The 19,055-nt window shown below is 40.9% G+C and overlaps 1 protein-coding gene across 1 annotated transcript in view; it reads left to right on the top strand.

The window, feature by feature from the left end:
* The window catches only part of MUSK (muscle associated receptor tyrosine kinase), a 144,451-nt gene extending 126,294 nt beyond the window's left edge, over positions 1 to 18,157 (top strand). Inside the window, exon 15 of the mRNA XM_018557220.1 lies at positions 17,460 to 18,157. Within this exon, the coding sequence (XP_018412722.1) occupies positions 17,460 to 18,139 (680 nt within the window). The 3' untranslated portion in view covers positions 18,140 to 18,157. The remainder of the gene's footprint in view (positions 1 to 17,459) is intronic.
* Positions 18,158 to 19,055: the final 898 nt, after the last annotated feature.

Here is a 19,055-nt window from a genome sequence, read left to right as displayed (position 1 = left end):
TATGAAATGAGAGTTTTTGTTATAGAAAAAACTTCACTTGCTATTTGAATGTAAATACAATACTTAGATCTTACAGACTGATGTGGTGTCACATATAGTAAGATAAAGTGTTTTTCCGACCTTGATGCAAACTCAAAAACCAGTCTCATGTGGCTTTGATGGTCGTGATCTGAATAAAGAATAAGATCTGTATGCAAGAAAACTTTGGCAAGCTTGGTGAAACAATAATGGTTTAGTACTGGCAGCATTGTTAATTCAGAGCTGGTGCCCAATGAGCATAGCTGGTTTGGTGAGCTTGAGGTTAACACCGGGCTAACAAAAGTTGGGTAGTCTGCAGGTGATTACACAATCCTATACCGTGGCATGCCAGTACTTCTACAAAATAACATAACTGCCAGAATGCCATTCCAGGCAGCTATACTATATACAGGTGAAACTCGAATAATTAGAATATCGTGCAAAAGTAATGGCAGTAATTGCTGCAAAAGGGGCCCAAGCCAAGTACTGAGTACATATGCATGCTTGTACTTTTCAGAGGTCCGATATTGTTCTATGTACAATCCTTGTTTTATTGATTGCATGTAATATTCTCATTTTCTGAGATTGTGGATTTGGGGTTCTTAAGAGGTTTTCATGAGCTGTAAGCCATAATCATCACAATTATGACAAATCACGGCTTGAACTATCTTGCTTTGCATGTAATGAGTCCATCTCATATATTAGTTTCACCTTTTAAGTTGCATTAGTGAAATAAATGAACTTTGCACGATATTCTAATTATTCGAGTTTCACCTGTATATATTTGTTGGCTCTTTTAAGTGGAAGACTATGCAGCATTTTGCAGAAATCACTAGACTTTCTATCTCCATCTAAAGCAGGTGTAATAATCACAGTCTACAGATATATAGTCAGCAAATCAGCAATACAAAAATGCATAATATTTAGGGAATAACAAGCAAATAAAAATATTAAGGCAACATTAAAATTACTTAAAAGCCTCTGTCAGTGGGTAGGGATTAGCTAATCGGACTGGGTTAGATTCCTGGGCTGTTCATTGAATGCCAAAAACAGCCCAGGAATTAGAACCCTAGTAAAGTCTTTAAAATTCATGTTGGCCTTTTTTTTTAAAGGCTAATAGACAAAAGATTGTCAAACAAAGAACATAGGGGATGGGTACTGCCTTGGGGGACATGCACCAGTGGAAAAAAAAAGATAAAATACAATGCACAATGTGAAGATGGTCCTCCTTTTCATGTGAGTTCATGGGTGACATGGGAAAAACAACTTTCCTTTCAATGACATGCTTGGGAGAATGTGGTGTTATGGAACAGTTACATAGTATTTGAGGTTGAATAAAGACATAAGCCCATCAAGTCCAACCTATTGCGTGTATGCATTTATGTTTGAGCAGGTGTGTGCATGTGTATTAATCTATGTGGGATTTTGCTCTTAGGCGTACCTGTACCCCTTATGCGTACCTGTACCCCTGTATATTATGGTCTCCGAGGAACTCGCCCAGGAGTTTCTTGAATGATTCCACACTCTTAGCTGAGATCACTTCCTGCGGTAGCGAGTTCCAGACCTTAACCGCTCTGACTGTGAAGAACCCATTGCGCCCTGTGCGCCCAGCCTACAATTAATAAATAACTGAGTTAAGGCCCCGTCGTAAACTATTTATGCCTAGAAAACAGTACACCTAGCAGAATACTTTAAATCGTAGTTAATGATACGCAATGATAATGATACACTTTATGCTACACTTTAATCCCAAATAGTAAATATATATATATATACACACACACACACACACACACACACAACCCCCATCTCCCTTTCTTTTGAGGGCGGTGATGGCGGCGGCGCTTCCCAACTCCCAGCTCCTGTCGGTGTTCCTGGCTCCTGGCAGCTACCCGGCTCAAGCGGCTCCCGTCCTGCGCCTCACGCCCAGCTCCCGTCTGCGCTTCACGCCTCTCCTTCGATTTGCGATTTGCTTCCGCTTCCGGCTTCAGATTTGCTTCCGACAATGCTCACAGACAGCATTAGTGATACATGCTGGCATCACATATTTTGGATGTAGAATTGCTTTTTTTTTTACATTTTCATTATTGCTTGGCTTAAATACAGCAGCAGCATCACCCCCAACCTAAATTAATTTAGCTTGTAAAAATGCTTTTTTTTTGTAGTTTTGGCTACGACAACTGATTTCTTTACCCAGAGGTAATAAAACTGAATTGATTGGTGAAAGTAGCAGCCACAAAAGATTTCCAAAATTATAGAAGCGTTTACTCCTAAAAGAATGAAACTGCGGCCCTCAACTCAAACAATTGGCCAGTGGCAAAACAGATTCATAGTGTAGCTTGTGATCTTTTTTCACAGTACAACACTGTATTGTTTTAAAAGTTTGATAACATGTCCAAACAGAGTGCACAAAAACACTTCAAAACCATAACTTCACATTCCCAGAGACGGGCTAGTTTTTATCTTAAAGTTAAGATTGAGTGCAATATTTCAGATACAATAGCCAAACATACACTGAGTGGCCAGATTATTATGACCACCCCATCGGTACTTCGTTGGGCCACCTTTTGTGATGGGAGAGTATGAAAGCAGCTTGACTGGGCTGAAGTATAAAAGGGAGAGACTAGTCAGGTTTAGAAAAATTAGAGTGAATTATTTCAGAGACAACAGTCAGGAATATTGTACATACTCAATGCACAGTTTGTAAGCAATTTTACTAAGCTGCAATTTCAGAGGGTGAGACCAAACAGGTTAAATCAAAATAAGAGTGCATCTTTTTACAGAAAAAAAGCCAGAAAAATTGTCAATGCACAATGTAAGCAGCTTTAGTAGGCCACGGTTTAAGACATAGAAAACAGACAGGTTTTATCTTAGATTGTATTATTTTAGAGACAGATTTGAAATTCAGCTCCGGTGCGTTCCAGCATGATTCGCTGCTGGAACACATTGGAGCGCATCCCAGACGGCTTCTGCGTTCAGGGGCGGGAGGTGGTGTGACAGTGAGTTGAAGTCAATGGCGCTGCAGCCAGGCCTCCTGCCTGCAGTGCGATCGCCCCCACAAGAATACGTGGCACATCAGTACCTGCGTTCCAGTCCAGTGCGATCTGAAAAAATAGTGCATGCAGCATTTGTTTAGATCCACAATGCCCCCTCCAGCCCCTGAACACTGGAAGCCGACCGGGATGTGCTCCAGTGCGTTCCAACGAATCGTGCTGGAATGCACCGGAGCTGGAGTGAACAGTCCCTGAAAGAACTAGAAAACAAGTTGGATTTGCTAATTCACACAAGCCATAAATGTTAAAATAGCTCAGTTGTGCACTTAATGGAAATATATTACAGTTGCTCTTCAATTGTCACACTATGTCCCTGGGTTAAGAACTGTAGTAACACATGATATGCTAGAGAACAAATTGTTACCACAATGTGGGGACTACAGTAACTCCCCCTAACTGATAGACATGTAAGTTTTGTTTCATTCCAATTTAAAATTTGGATGCATTTGACTTTCCGAATGGCAACAATAATGAGTTCCAACGTATCCCAATTTTTGGATGCGTCAGAATGTCATTCAAAATGAACTGTGTTGTTAAAGTGAAAATCTAAAAAAAAACGTTGTGAGGTTTTATTTTTAATTTACACATTTAACAATATTATAAACTCCATCCAAATAGATTTGAATTGATCCGAGTTGAAAATGAAAAATCCAAATTTCGAATTATGAATCTAAAAAACAATTGATATGAAACAAAGAAAATTTTTTGTGGGATTACATGTCTACTAACTGACTTATGCCGGGTTCACATTATCAGGTGCAATGGTGTGCTGCAGAAGGTAACACACCTGCAGTACAGCATTCTTTGCAATGCATTGCATTGCCCAAAAAAATGTCAGATGTTGTTTTGGCCTCACTGGGGTGCATTGGTAGCCCATTCAAAGTGAGTGAGCTTCCTTAATGCAATGCACCTTAATATTGTGCATTATTGCACAAGACAAGTGTGAACCTAGCCTTATCACTTACTATGGTCAAAAAACACAGACAGTTGACATGACAAAGTGCCACTGCACTTAGCAATGCTCCGCTGCCTAGATGCAAGCTTTCCTGTACACTCTGAACTCATGCTGAGTCCAAAGGACAGCAATTCAGCCGTTTCATGGGTATCCAGGCAGATGCATAACAACAGCAGGCATTTTTGACAAAATGTAGCGCTTGCAAATTCATGTGTTTTTCAAAGAATTTTTAGCTGTTTTTCAAGGTATACAGATTTCAGATATCTGGGCTGATTTTCTGCAGGAGTTGAGAATCTACACTTAATGAATCAGGTGTAAACCAAATATTTGTTCACTGTAAATGCCAAGGTGCGTGCAAAAAAAAAAGCAGTAATTTATTTTCACCTGATTGGATAATTGAAGTGAACATTCACTCAATTTATTGGGTAAAGATTCTCAGCTCCTTAGTACTTCACCTGCGTTATGGCACCATTCCTTGTTCGATCAGAGAATGCCTAGAATTCATTGAGAAAAATTGTATATATATATATATATATATATTAGGGATGCACAGATACTTTTCGAGTACCAGTGCAGATACTTGGCATTTTCATGAGAACTACCAGGGTTGCAGCGGTTGCAGCTGGGACCTAGCTCTGGCGCTCCACCACTGTCCTGAAATCATTAGTCTTTATTGATTTAGAAAAACTGTAGGCCCAATCATCTTGCTATGGAGGAAAAAACTGACATTACCAGACCCATGTTAGTATATAGGCAGCCGGATCTAAATGGACGGGCGTCCGTTTTCATCTGGTTACTCCCAGCTCCGGCACACTCAGGTCTGTCAAAATGGATCTCTGATCCATTTGTTTTTCCAGAGCCAGGGGTAATTGGATGTAAATGGATGCCCATCTGTTCAGATCTAGCTACTCATACACTAACGGTTTTCCAAAGAGGTCCGCTTGAAAAACTCAGGCAGACCAGATTGGAAAGCCTGAGAGAAAGGGGGCTTAATGGAGATCTCCCCAGGCAAGGATTCATACCAACTATTTATTACCATAAAAACAGCAAGGAAAATCTTCCTTACCCCTAATGAGGTGACAACTTGAGTACGTTTGACACTATTACTGTTCTGCATGTATTTCTTCATAGATTCTACTAGTAAGCACATGATGCAGTATTTCTCTGCCCTAAATCCTACATATTCTCTACAAAAATATATATGGAAGACTTTGCCTTGTAGTCTTAGAATAATCATTTAAATTACCTTAGAGTGAGAAGTGAAAGTCGGATGGAAATGAAAGCTTTCCACCCAAATGGATACATCGAAATTGGTTACTCTTTTTTTTACCATTTGCTTAAAAATTATAATGGCTTTTTTTCAGTGTAAGTGGAGTATTGGAATAAAAAATGTGCATAGTCATACAACATTATTTTTTCAGCCACAATTTTTTTCTAAGCAAAAGAAATGTATTCCTTGGTGTAAAACACTGAACAATTTGTTCAGAATACACCCTTTGCTACAATGAACGCTGGGACAAAGAGTTCATTTCATAAACATATTAAACCTCAGCTTTTTCACTCCTTCAGTCAATCTAACTGGACATATTATTTACTAAATGATTAAAGGCTGTTCACTTAGCAAAGAAAACTTCAACTTTTTAAAGTTAAATTTTCCCTTAGCTTAGTAAATGAGGTAAAGTTGTGCTGACTGCAATAAATCCTGTTGTTTTTTTAATTATTTCCTTGCAAAGTTATATAAAAACTCCTTATGAAGCCTTTTGCGCTAAATTCAGCCATTTTAACCTAAAGAAGCTAACGCCTATAAATGAGGAAATAAAAACACAAAAATACACAGAAAAGTGCAGCACTCAAAATATCGACCTGACTATTCTTCATGTGCATATGATAAATAATAATAGTAATAATAATAATAATCTAGACCACATCACAATATAAGTCAGATTGGTGTCATAAATAAACATAATCTTATGTAGTTACATAGTTACATAGTATTTGAGGTTGAAAAAAGACATAAGTCCATCAAATCCAACCTATTGCTGATGTGTGCGTATGTATAGGTCCATTTATCATCTCATTCTTACGAGTACCTGTATCCCTGTATATTACGGTCTCTCAGGAAATCGTCCAAAAGCTTCTTGAATGATTCCACATTCTTAGCTGAAATCAGCGCCTGTGGCAACGAGTTCCAGACCCTAACCGCTCTAACTAAGAAGAACCCCCTTCGCCCCTTGTGCTGGAATTTTTTTTCCACCAATTTTAGGTGGTGGCCTCTAGGCTTTGTTAAGGAGTTAATCGTAAAGAGTTTGTTGCTAATGCTGCTATCACCATTGATCATCTTGTACATGAATATCATGCCCCCCCTTAATCTCCTTACTTCCAACGTGAACATGTTTATATTTAGTAGCCGTGTCTCATAGCTCTGGTCCTCCAATTAGTTTGGTTGCCCTCCGCTGGACTCTTTCCAGATCAAGGACATACTTTCTGTGGACTGGTGACCAAAACTGGACCGCATACTCCAGATGAGGCCGAACCAGGGATCTATAAAGTGGCAAATATAGTGACATGCCCATAATTGTAAAGCCCATTTGCTTATTAATCCCAAAGTGCATTACTTTGCATTTATCGACATTAAACCTCATCTGCCATATATTTGCCCACTCCCCTATTTTATCCAGGTCCTCCTGTAATGTTATACTGTCTAGGTCCGTTTCTATTACCCTCACGAAACATTGCTATGCACACCCTCCCCGATATTGTTAATAAACAGGGTGAACAGCATGGGGCCCAGCACAGAACCCTGAGGCACAGGCTCATGACACTAGCCCAGTCTGAAAAGGTGCCATTTACCGACACTCTCTGTACACGTTCCTGTAGCCAGTTCTCTATCCACATAAACACCATTTCATCTATGCCCATGGATCTCAGCTTGTGTAGTAAGCATTTATGTGGTACCGTATCAAAAGCCTTTGCGAAATCCAGAGAAACCACATTCACCGGCCTCCATCCATCAAGAATCCATGTAAGGAAAGAAATTATGAAATATTACCCAAAAAGGGACAATAAATATCACTCTAGTGTGAAAACATATATCTCCAATATTGCATGGCAGTCCAGTGAGACAAAAAGTGCATCCTCTAGTGGCCAATATTAACACAGCTCCAACTCTCCAAATAATGTGCGCTTATATATTATTTCATACACGATCATGCTCCACAGTGTGTCCAGCAATCATACACTCCCATGGAATGGTACTCTGATGTGGACCTAAACTAACATATTTTAGTGAGGTCTCCATCATTTAATTCCATCTCTAGAGCACTCCATTCACAGACAAGGAAAACATTATAAAAACCAATAACGTAAAAATGTATGAATGTATTTATAAAAAACAGACAGTCAAAAACACATTTACATAATTAGTGCACTGTAACTCGTGCACATAAGACAGTGCATAGAAACAGCCACCATTAGTGAGATACAGCAGTTAATGGCCTGGCAGTTGTGATCACCTAAGGACTTACCAAAAGTTGCAATATCAAGGAGCTCTAATACACTGGTTCAGTTTTCAGTACTGGCTCTAACAGTGACAGAGTGTTACAATCGAATGTGACATCCACATTATGTGACACGGTGGCTTTCATACTAGTACAGAGCCAATTTGTGATGGCTGACACCTTGTTAGGATCCATAAGGAGGCCATCCTAGGAAACAATGTACTCAAGAAACGGTACTTCCTGCTGCTCAGAGATGCATTATTTGCCTTGGTTTTGTATAACAATCCACATATGATGATGATGTTCATGGAGAATAACATAATAAACAAGAATATCATTAAGAGACACCACCACACCCATCACTGAGGCCTGAAAAGATTTCTAAACTGAAGTGTTGAAAGATCACGGGAACATTACAGAAGCTGAAGAGCATCAGAAAATATCTGTAATGCCCATTATAGGTGTTGATTATGGTCTACACATCTCCCTCCTTTATTAAGCCGAGGGGGCTTACAATCAGATAAAGGAGGGAGATGTGTAGACCATAATCAACACCTGTAATGGGCATTACAGATATTTTCTGATGCTCTTCAGGTCTAGTTTAAAAAATCTGGGTTCCATGCAAAAGATCAAACAATTCTGTGATGAGGGGCAGCTGATACAGATTTTTAATATTGCTGGTGTTCAAACCTCAAAAGTCTATACAAGGTCTTAGAGTCCTGTTTTTTGCAAGAAAGAAAATGCTGGCAAGATGGATCTACGAATAAAGCCTTTTTTTAAAATTGTTATTAATATATTCTGACATGGCCTGCATTTCAGAAAATGAGAGAGGATAAGGTTTTTGCAGGAGAAGGAAGTCACGGTAAAAAAGGTGATTTGGCAAGGTGTCAGCATAAAAGAAAAGAAGTAAGCATATATGGCAAGAACCTGCGGAATGGTCAGGGCATGGGTCAGCAGTACAATTTAGTGATGTGAATGACAAGGAGACTCCGCCAGGATAGAGCCTTCAGACTGTCCCAGCTTATGGTTGGCGAGTGTACTGCAGCCAGGAAGGGACCAGGATGATAAATAAAGTGACTTGCAGCAAAACTAAGAAAGCAAGAGTTTTGCTATTTAGTTCTCTAATGTTCATCTCAAGGTTGACTGTTTGCTGGAGTATGGGGCCACAGGAAAGAAAGGAGCCATTAATGGTCGAGATGGGGAGAGGAGTAAGGACAGGTTTCAATTTGAGTTTTAGCTTTAGAGCTAGAGGTGCCCCAGTAAAATTAGCTGTGACATCTGAATCGATGAAGGCAGGAACAGGAATAGACAGTTTTCTGATGGGGAGATACACATTAAGATTGGTTTAATTGGCTGAAGGTAAAAAAGAACAGTCCAGTAGGCCCCCAAAAGCATTTAAGACCAGGGAGTTTTCTGGATGCTGGGGGCATTGGTTGGGAAAATGCCCTTCCTCCCCACAATACATGCAGAGGGGCTGGATCTGAGGTTGAGTTTTCTCTTTTGGGAACATACAAGCTTGACCTAGTTGCATCGGTTTCACTGATGAGAATTTCTGTAATGGAATATCTGATTTTTAGATGTGGATGGTAGGGGAGCAGGGTAGAAGTTTTGCTTGTTGCTATGCTCCTGAGAGCAATCCTGAAACCTGATATAAACGCAGATAGTGAGGAAGTTGCCCATTCTGGAAGGTAGATCTCTGATTCATCAGCAAATCCTTAATCCGGTAAGACAGTCTCTACCAAAATGTAACTGTGAGTGCCTCCTTGTTTATTCCCCAGTGTCCAAAACTGTACCATCTACTGACCCAGTCATGCTTTGTTGGTGAAGATGTAGAAGAGAGCTAGAAGTGAAAGTGACAAATTTGTGTTCATTATTAATGTTACCTTTAGGTCACCCAACAGATACTCGAAGGACAGTAGATGTCCACAGGGTGGAAGTGGTGTCTGAGTAGAAACTATAGCATGTAATACATGTAAAAGTGACTGCACAGGTAGCGTAGGTAGGAGAATGCTCAGGTATTCAGGAAGGTGGGTGCTGTGGTGGCAAGCAAGGTACTGGTAACTAGTAGACATGTGCACCGGAAAAAAATTGTTTAGTTTCGTTTTCATTGGGATTTTCCGTTATTCAGTTTTTTGGTATTTGGGTCCAAAAGTCAATTAGTTTCGGGATTCAGACTAAATTGTCATTTCAGCAAAGTGACATTAGACAATTAGACAGTCTGCAGAAGAGAAAAAAAAAATCTGAGTCCCCCCCCCCAATTGATACCAGACCCTTTAGGTGGAATGTGGGGTCCCCCCTAAAATTCCTACCAGACCCTTGATCTGAGAACAGGCCCAGCAGGGCAGGAAAGGGGGGAACAATTGAGCACCCCCACGCGCGCGCCATACCTTGCCATGTTCTCTATGCATTGAGAGGGTGTCCGATACCATACCATACCGATGGGGACAAGGGCCTCTTCCCCACAACCCTGACCGTGTGGTTGTGGGGGTCTGCGGGCTGGGGGGCTTATTTGCATTGGGGTACCCCTTTAATTAAGGAGGCACCCAGATTTCCCCCTTGTGAATGAGAAACGGGTACTCATTCACTAAAGGGTTAAAACTCAATGTAAATAAATACATTTTTGACTATTCCTTTACTAAAAATGGCTCCATCAATGTAATCTAGTGTCAATCATGATGAACGACGCCGAGCGACCCATCCGAACCCGACAAAGACTCGCCGCAAAATGACATAATTGGCCATAATGTAAACAGATGGGCGGGCGCGTTCCGCCCATTTGACATTCTCAGCTGTCATTGAACACAATAGCATTCAGAGCTTTTTTTATTTTGGCAAGTCGGTAAGCATCGTTCATCGTGATTGATGCTGGATTGCATCGATGGAGCCATTTTTTTTAGTAAAAAATTTACTCTTTGGTTTTTTTACAATTAAAGGATTTTTTTTCTAAAAGTGTGTTTTCTTTATTTACATTGACTTTTAACACTTTAGTCAATGAGTAGGGGTACAAGTACAAGGGGGGTGGTGGCACCTGGGTTCCCCCTTAATTAAAGCGGTACCCCGGAGCAAATAAGCCCCCCTGGCCGCAGGCCCCCACAACCGCCGGGTCAGGTTTCTGGGGAAAAGGCCCTTGTCCCCATCGACATGGGCACACCCTCCCAATGCCGAGGGCACGTGGCCTGCTCAATCGCCCCCCCTCCCCCTTTCCTGCCAGGCCTGTGCTCAAGGGTCTGGTATGAATTCTAGGGGGGACCCATGTTTTTTTCCCATTTTGGGGGGGTGGGGTTCGCCCTTAAAATTCTCACCAGACCTAAAGGGCCTGGTATGGCTTTTGGGGGGAACCCCACATGCTTTTTTTACATTCTTTAACTTGGGGGGTTCCATTGTAACATTCCTACTAGACCTAAAAGGGTCTGGTATCAATTGGGGGGGGGGACCTCACGCCTATCTTTCTCTTCTATAAAAAAAAAAAAATTTTTTCTTTTGTCTAATGTCAATATTCAATATATTTGTCCAGAAACGAAAATTCGTACAGACTAGGGCTAACAAATTTCGTCCGAAATTTTAGTCATTGGAAATTCGGATTCGTTTTCATTCGTCATTTCTGTCATTCAGAGATTTCGATATATCCAAATCTCAGAATAACAAATCTTTCCAAAACGAATCGTACATGTCTAGGAACTAGGTACTCAGGTTGTAAGGTGCATTGTTGACAAGAAAGGTACTCTGGTTGCAGGGTGTATGGGTAGCAAGCAGGGTACACAGTTTGCAGGGTTTGCACTAACAGCACTGGTAAGGGTCTGCACTGGTAACTAGCAGGGTTTGCAGATAGCATGGCGCTTTAATACACTGGCTCAGAGCAATATTGACTCCGTTCTTGAGGGGTGACACCATGTCTCACTCAAGCTTAAATAGATGCTCACATCATGTCAAGTGTCTCTTCAACTGTTCCTTATTTCTTGGTACAGGGGTGCAGTAATGAAGCGGGGAGCCTGGCAGGTGGTCATGTGACCGCCCGTCCAGCTTCCTGATTGCATGGGAAGCTGCAGTCACACTCCCTCTAAGCTTTCCAGGCACTGTTGACTTAGGCTGTTATGTGGGGAATATAAGTGACAAGTGCTTCTGCACCCTGTATCGCTCAGCTGATTACAGATCTTGTGATCTCTACACCAGCTCAGTGACTAAAAACTAGACATGTATCCCCGCAAAAAATTTGTTTTGATTCAGATGGATTCTGATTTTTATTTCTTTAATTTTGGATCCGAAATTCGATTTGGTTGCGTGTCGTTTAGTTCTGCACAAAATCTGGACACATCAAAATTTTCATTCGAACATGTTAAAATTCAGAAATTCTGATGCATCCGAATGTCTGAATTTAATTGAATTCGTATGAATATCAATTCAAAACAAAACAAAATTTGCATGTCTACTAAAAACATGGCGCCCGCTGTTGCGGTTTGGGTGTTTTGCTCAGGTAGGGTTGCCACCTTTTCTTCAAGAAAAACTCGCACACTCTAGTGCCGAGAGGCAATTTTTTTTCTGGAGAATATACAGGAGAGAGTGAGAAGAGACAGCCAGGAGAGAAATAGAGGAGAGACTGCCAGAGGAGAGAGTGAGAAACAGCCAGGGGAGAGAGCAAGGAGAGACAGCCAGGGGAGAGCAAGAAGTGACAGACAGGGGAGAGAGCGAGGAGAGAAAGTCAGGAGAATGAGTGAGGAGAGACAGCCAAGAAAGAGAGACATCCAGGGGGAGAGGAGAGACAGCCAGGAGAGTGTGCCCTTCTAAATTAATCTGCACTCTGTGTTCTAGACACCTCCTTGCCCTCTGAGTTTCAGCACCCTCCATATCCTGTGCCTCCTTCATGCACTCAAGTTGGAACAGGAGGACCCTGTGGTTGCCCCTGTCCACCTAACATTGTAACACCTTGTGTCCGGGTTTCAGCTGGCCTGAAACCCAGACACAGCACATACAGGACTCAAAACCCAGACTCTCCGAGTGAATCAGGTGGCAACCCTATGCTCAAGGTTATTAGGGTGTGCCCAGCCACATCCTGCACACCCCGTGTGTACGCCTTTGAAGGTGCTTCATCAAATTAATAAAGGTAAAAAACACATTGAGAGGAATTTATCAAAACTAGAGCAGAAAAAACCTGGAGCAGCTGTGCATGACAATCAATCAGCTTCTCTCTCAGATAAGATTTGAAAATGAAACAGAGAAGCTGATTAGTTGCCATGCACAACTGCTCTAGTTTTTGTCTGCTCCAGTTTTGATAAATTCCCCTCATTGTTGTATCATGAGCTTACTGAAGAAACAGCTTGGTATACAACTGTAGTTTATTTACAGGATTGTAAGGTTGATTTTGCATGATGATTTTGTTAGACTCAGAAAACTCCATGGTAGAATCATTGCTACTTTAAAATTGGTAACTATCCCACAATGAGGGTGTTTGAACATTTTATAATGGGGATGGTGGTGGAAATGTAACCCACTCTGTGTAGTTAAGTAGAGTGCAGCTTTTACGTTGTATAACTAATGACTAAGATTGATTCAGCAATGTCACATTTCATGGTGCTTGCAAGAAGCAGAACAAATTAAAAAGTCATGCTGAAATTTGATGATTTTGCAGCTGTCAGTTTTATAATATATCATCAATGAAGGTCAACAATCAGGATTACTACTCAATTTGATCATGTGCATGTTGTTGTTTGTGGTCAGCTGTCCTTTGTAATCATAACGTTATCCTTGTCAATCCCCTTAAGAACATTAAACAGCATCTAATGAGGTATATCATATACAGTACTTGCACACCATTACTAGTAATCACACATCTTGGAAAGTTACATTTGTGGGTTAACTATCCATCTCCCTGGAAAGTTTTCCATTCAGCAGTGTCAGTTTTGCATAAAAAAAAAAGGCTGCCCAAACAAATTATACATTTGTTGGAGGGGACAGAAGGAGCTTCTATTTCGTATATCTGAATATAGTTCTCCCGAGCATAAAGATTCCTTATGCATGCATTTCTATGAAATGTATCTCAGTTTTACAGGTCAAAATTAAAAATAAATTACACACATTACAATTAGCACCTTCTGAAAGCTGTAGGTACTACAGTGTATCAAATGTTGTTTACATTTTACAAGCACTGGGCTAATCAGTGCTGACAGAGCTGTACATAGCAAGTCTTCTACACGGAATGGGACTTTGGCTGTCTAACTGTAAGGCTTCATTCAAATATAGTGTTTGCGTTTCCTATGCGGAAGACCACAAGGCACGCAAACGCTAAAATCTTTCATCCGCACGGATTCCGCTTGTTTGTGGCTATTACTACAACTATGAACATGCAGAATCCGTCAAAAAAATCACGCTTGGACTATTTTGCGGACCGCACGGTTGTCTGTGTGTATTTGGGCGTACGAATACGCACGGAGCCGCTGTAAAATTCAAAAACAATGCACTTTAATGTGCATTGTTCTAACTTTTGTGGCAGCCGTGCGGTACACAAATTAGTAAAAGCGCGATATTATGGTGGATTACAATAAACCAAAAAAGTCACTCGCACTCCAATGTAGCTTCCAGTCAATCTATTTATTGACTAAATGGTGCAGCATTTCCATGCAACGTTTCGGTACCAAGAGGTCCCTTCATCAGGCAAATATGGTGGATTATACACATTTGTCACTATATAATAGCCGCAAATTAGCGGAATCCGTGCAGGTAAAAATATTTGTGTTTTCGTGGTGAGCGGTCTTCCGCACGGAAAAGCAAACGCTATATGTGAATAGAGCCTAAATCCATGTGTAGCACTCCTCCTCTGGGCGTGGTTCAGAGTGCCCACCTAAGCAGTGTGACAGGCTAATATTCTCATCTCAGGGTCTGGTACATGATGTACAGCATGGGTGCCCACAATTGTTCGTCTGGAGATCTACTTTTCAAATGACGAGCTCAATGAGACCTACCAACGAAAAAACACCTGTGTTCAGGGGTGGGAGGGGGCGTGGTGGTGCATTGAAGTCAATAGCACTGCAGCCAGGCCCCTCGCCCACAGTGTGATCGCCTGCACCTGGAACCCAGGCACATCAGTGCCTGCGTTCCAGTCTAGTGCGATCCGAAAAACTGATGCAAGCACTATTTTTGCAGATCACACTGGACCGGAATGCAGACACTAATGTGCCTGCATTCAGGGTGTGGGCGATCGAACTGTGGGCGGGGGACATGGTTGAGGTGCAACCCCCCGCCCCTGAACGCAGGGAGTCGGCCGGTTTGCATTCCAGTGCGTTCTAGGGGCACCGTCATCCCATCCTCGTGCGGTGCTCGTGTGGCCGACGTTGCACACGGAGAGAGGTGTCCCGCCGCTTTCCGTCTGCGGCGTCTGACACATTCAGCCGGCAGCCGCATGAGCACCGCGGGAGCATAGCCGTAGCCAGCTCCTTTTGCGCACGTGGCAAGAAAAAAAGTGCCCCCCAACAGGTGTGTGACGTCACCCCAGCGCCCCTCCTCCAGGATTTTTTTTTTATTTTTTTATTTCATTTTTATTTTAATATTTTTTTTACTCTTGGGGGGGGCTTTAGGGAAATATTAGGGGTCTAAACAGCCCCCTGATATTTCCCTTTTAAAATAGAAAAAGAAGTTGAAGCACAGAGGCTTCCCATTCATTCAGAAAATATTTTACTATCATCCAGTTTCTAAATGGGGAGGATCCTCTGTAGTGAGTGCTTCTCCCCATTGATAATCTCATGAATGAACAGGAAGTGATGTAAATCACATCCTGTTCATTCATAACTGGGGACACATATCACTATGTGTCCCCAGTTATTTACAAACACTGGAGTGATCAGCTGATCGCTCCAGTGTTTGTCCTGCACAGAGGATGGGTACATATCACCCGGGGGGGGGCGGAGCCGCTGTAACATGTGCGGTGTGGAGAGAGAGAGCTGCCGGCTGTCAGATCCAGGCCGAGCGGCTCTCTCTCTCCTCACCACTCGGCGTGCTGCTGTGATATCGGCTCCGTCCTCCGCCGCCGACTGCAGCTTCACTTTTCCGCGGATCCCCGCTACATACAGATGGTGGAAAGCAGCGGGGATCCACAGAAGACAGGACATTGCGATCACTGGTAGATCGCGATCGACCTAATAGGCTCCCCTGATGTACAGTGTTGTGAAAAATAGGTTTGGCACCATTCAATAGTTTATTTTTCATTTTATTGCGGAACATAAATCTATGAAACAACTTCATGGTTGTCATTTGTGTAGGAAGCCTAGCCTTTGAATATGCAAGCTCAATCCATCTCAGCTTGGAAGAGTGTGAGGTTTCACTTTAACAACTTTAAACCCTTTTAAAACATTCTTTCCTCTTTCTGGTTTCATTCAAGGTTGTATAGCTTTGGACATACTAGACATCATATAACACAAACTTTATTTTTAAAGAAGATTCACTAAGAATGAGCATGGGTATCATACATATCTGGGTGAATCATGGGTTTCACACATATTTGTGAACATAGATTTCACACATATTTGTGCTAGGTCACAGACAGATTAGGCAAGTAGGGTATTCTATCTCTACATTCCTGAACCAAGTCATCACACTAAAAGTCTGAGGTCACATACAGTAATACCTTGGTTTACAAGTAACTTGGTTTGAGAGCGTTTTGCAAGACAAGCAAACATTTCTGAAAAATGTTGCCTTGATATACAAGCAAATGTCTTGCAATAAGAGCAAAATTTTGTAGAAAAGCGCCACCCGAATAAGGCTGTAGCAGTGCGAGCGATGAGTCTGTTTAACAACAATGCAACGTCATATTCGATAGATTCCTTGTTAAGGTTTCACGAAATGAAAAAGATTCCATTGAGTCAAGAGATTGCAGTGATTCTGTTAGTGACAGTGAAAGTCGTCCTACACAATAATCCTTCTCTCTTGTCCCCCTCACACCGGCCACGAAGGTACAGGTAATTGGTTTATTTTTCTTTTATATTTTGTAGAGTATTATATTACAGTACTGTATTGTACATGAATATTTTTGGGTTGTGGAACGAATCATCTGAATTTCCATTATTTCCTATGGGAAAATTCGCTTTGATATACAAGCGCTTTGGATTACAAGCATGCTTCCGGAACGAATTATGCTCGTAAACCAAGGTATTACTGTATTTTTTCCTCGTTAGCAAACAGTTATACTTTTTTTGTTAAAACCACAATGAAATGCAAATAACAAAATTAACCTCAGATGAATTTATACATAATTTATTCTATTTAAAGGAAACCTTTACTGAAATAATATAGAGGCAGCCATTGCTGACCTCTCTCTGAAGCAAAATACTGTAGTTCCATGGTGCCACTACGTGTCCAGTGGCTTTAATGCTTTTTAAAGTGTGCAGATAAGTTCTGATTTTCCTCCAACTTGTTCAACTTCATACTTGTTTAGAAGAAGGTAAGAAATGGCAGTCCACGTTGGTTTCTTAGTACAGTTTTATTTTTATAGGATTATACCACTTCTGTCCAATCTTTTAACATCCAAAGGAGAGCTGCATCCAAAGGAAAACAGCAAAAAGACGTTGATGTTTTTAGTGCCAAAGTTACTGCATGCTTTTTTATATGGATGTCAAAATATTAATGTCTAGGGGTTTAATAACATGATATTATACTGTATTGCTGTGAAAACATATGTATACAGTTACAGCTCACCTTTTGTTGCCATAGACTACTGCACAGCACTATTTACATTATGAAAGTCAACTAGGTCAGTATGAAATTGACAATTGTTACAAATTTGTTGTAGAAGTGTTAATAGTTGAAAGGTTTGTCTGCTTTAATTTTTTATCTATTTTTTAACTTATTTTATTAGCTATGCCAAAAGAAATTCATTGTTGTAAAGCAATCCCTAAACTAGGCTAAATGTAGGTATGAAGACATTACTAATAATACGTTATCTTTGCCTTTCAGGGGTATGCGCTGTTGGAAAACCAATGTGCCTTCTTTTTGAATACATGGCCCATGGAGACTTAAATGAGTACTTACGTCATCGGTCCCCTAGAGCTTTAAGCAGCTTAAGTCACTGCAGCCTTGTCACAAAAGTTCGACTGTCAGACATGAATCCATTGCCATTATCTTGCACAGATCAACTGCACATTGCCCGTCAGGTATCAGCAGGAATGGCCTATCTGTCAGAACGGAAGTTTGTCCATCGAGACTTGGCCACTAGGAATTGCTTGGTTAGCGAAAACATGGTGGTTAAAATTGCAGATTTTGGTCTTTCAAGGAACATATATTCAGCTGATTATTATAAGGCCAATGAGAATGATGCTATACCCATCCGATGGATGCCTCCAGAGTCCATATTTTACAACCGTTATACAACTGAATCAGATGTCTGGGCGTATGGTGTTGTCTTATGGGAAATATTCTCATATGGTATGCAACCATACTATGGCATGGCTCATGAAGAAGTCATCTACTATGTAAGAGATGGAAATATTTTGTCATGCCCTGAAAACTGTCCACTGGAGCTGTATAATCTAATGCGTCTCTGCTGGAGCAAGATGCCCACCGATCGCCCAAGTTTTGCTTCTATCCATCGTATCCTAGAACGCATGTTTGACAGAGCAGTTTCTGCTCAAGTATGAAGGACACATGTAGATGCTGAACTAATTTTACCCTTGCATGGTATATCTTGGTCTTCCATGATCTGCTGTGATACCATGATGCGTGTAATTACACGGGTACCCAGCACACCTATGAGTAGGCTTTGGATAGAAGTTACAAGAAGAGAAGAAAAATGCTCCCATACACGTAACAACTGAATAAAAAAAAGAACATTCGGTGAGGTCAATGTATATCCTATTTGAAGAAAAAATGAAAAGTGAAAAAGGTGAAAGTTTAATATGTGGTATCACAGTTCCAACCAGCAACTTATGTGAAGAGTTGTGGACATTTCAAGTGAATATACAGTTAGAAAAAAAAACAGCATTATGTTGTAGTGCATTTTCACATAAAACATGTTTCATATACCTTCTAAATGGCCCAATTCATTCCTGTTATTTTATAGACAACTCAGTGGTTTTCTGAATATAACCAAGTGCAGGATACAAGGATTTGAAATTTAGGTTGCTGTATTGATGTATCTTTATGTTTCAATCATCACAAATACTAGAATTGAAAATTGAAAATGAATTGTTACATGCAAAGTGGATGTTCATCATTAAACAATCATTGAGACCCACTCGCCACCACCTCTTGGTCTGTAAGGTGGAATCTGAGCACTTGGCATCTTAACCTTTATATAGTTTGCCAGCTAGAGGTCTAAAGAATTATCGTCATTTTATGGGTCCAATATTGCAAAATGCATTAATGAGATGTGTCATTTCAAACAATTGTCACCAAGAACATATTTGCATCTCACTTGCTACTGCCAGAAACACAGGTGGTCCAATATCCAGAAAGAGGTCTGTTGTTTGACTGGATAAAGAAATTACCAAAGCAAAAAATACTATCAAACAAATACTACAATAAAGCAGGCAACATTTTTTAAAATCTGGATGT

The sequence above is a fragment of the Nanorana parkeri genome, unplaced genomic scaffold (assembly GCF_000935625.1).
Source record: "Nanorana parkeri isolate BGI_ZX_2015 unplaced genomic scaffold, ASM93562v1 scaffold274, whole genome shotgun sequence".
In the NCBI taxonomy this organism is placed as follows: domain Eukaryota; kingdom Metazoa; phylum Chordata; class Amphibia; order Anura; family Dicroglossidae; genus Nanorana; species Nanorana parkeri.
Note: the sequence above shows the minus strand (reverse complement) of the source record. Positions and strands in the feature narration are given on the sequence as shown.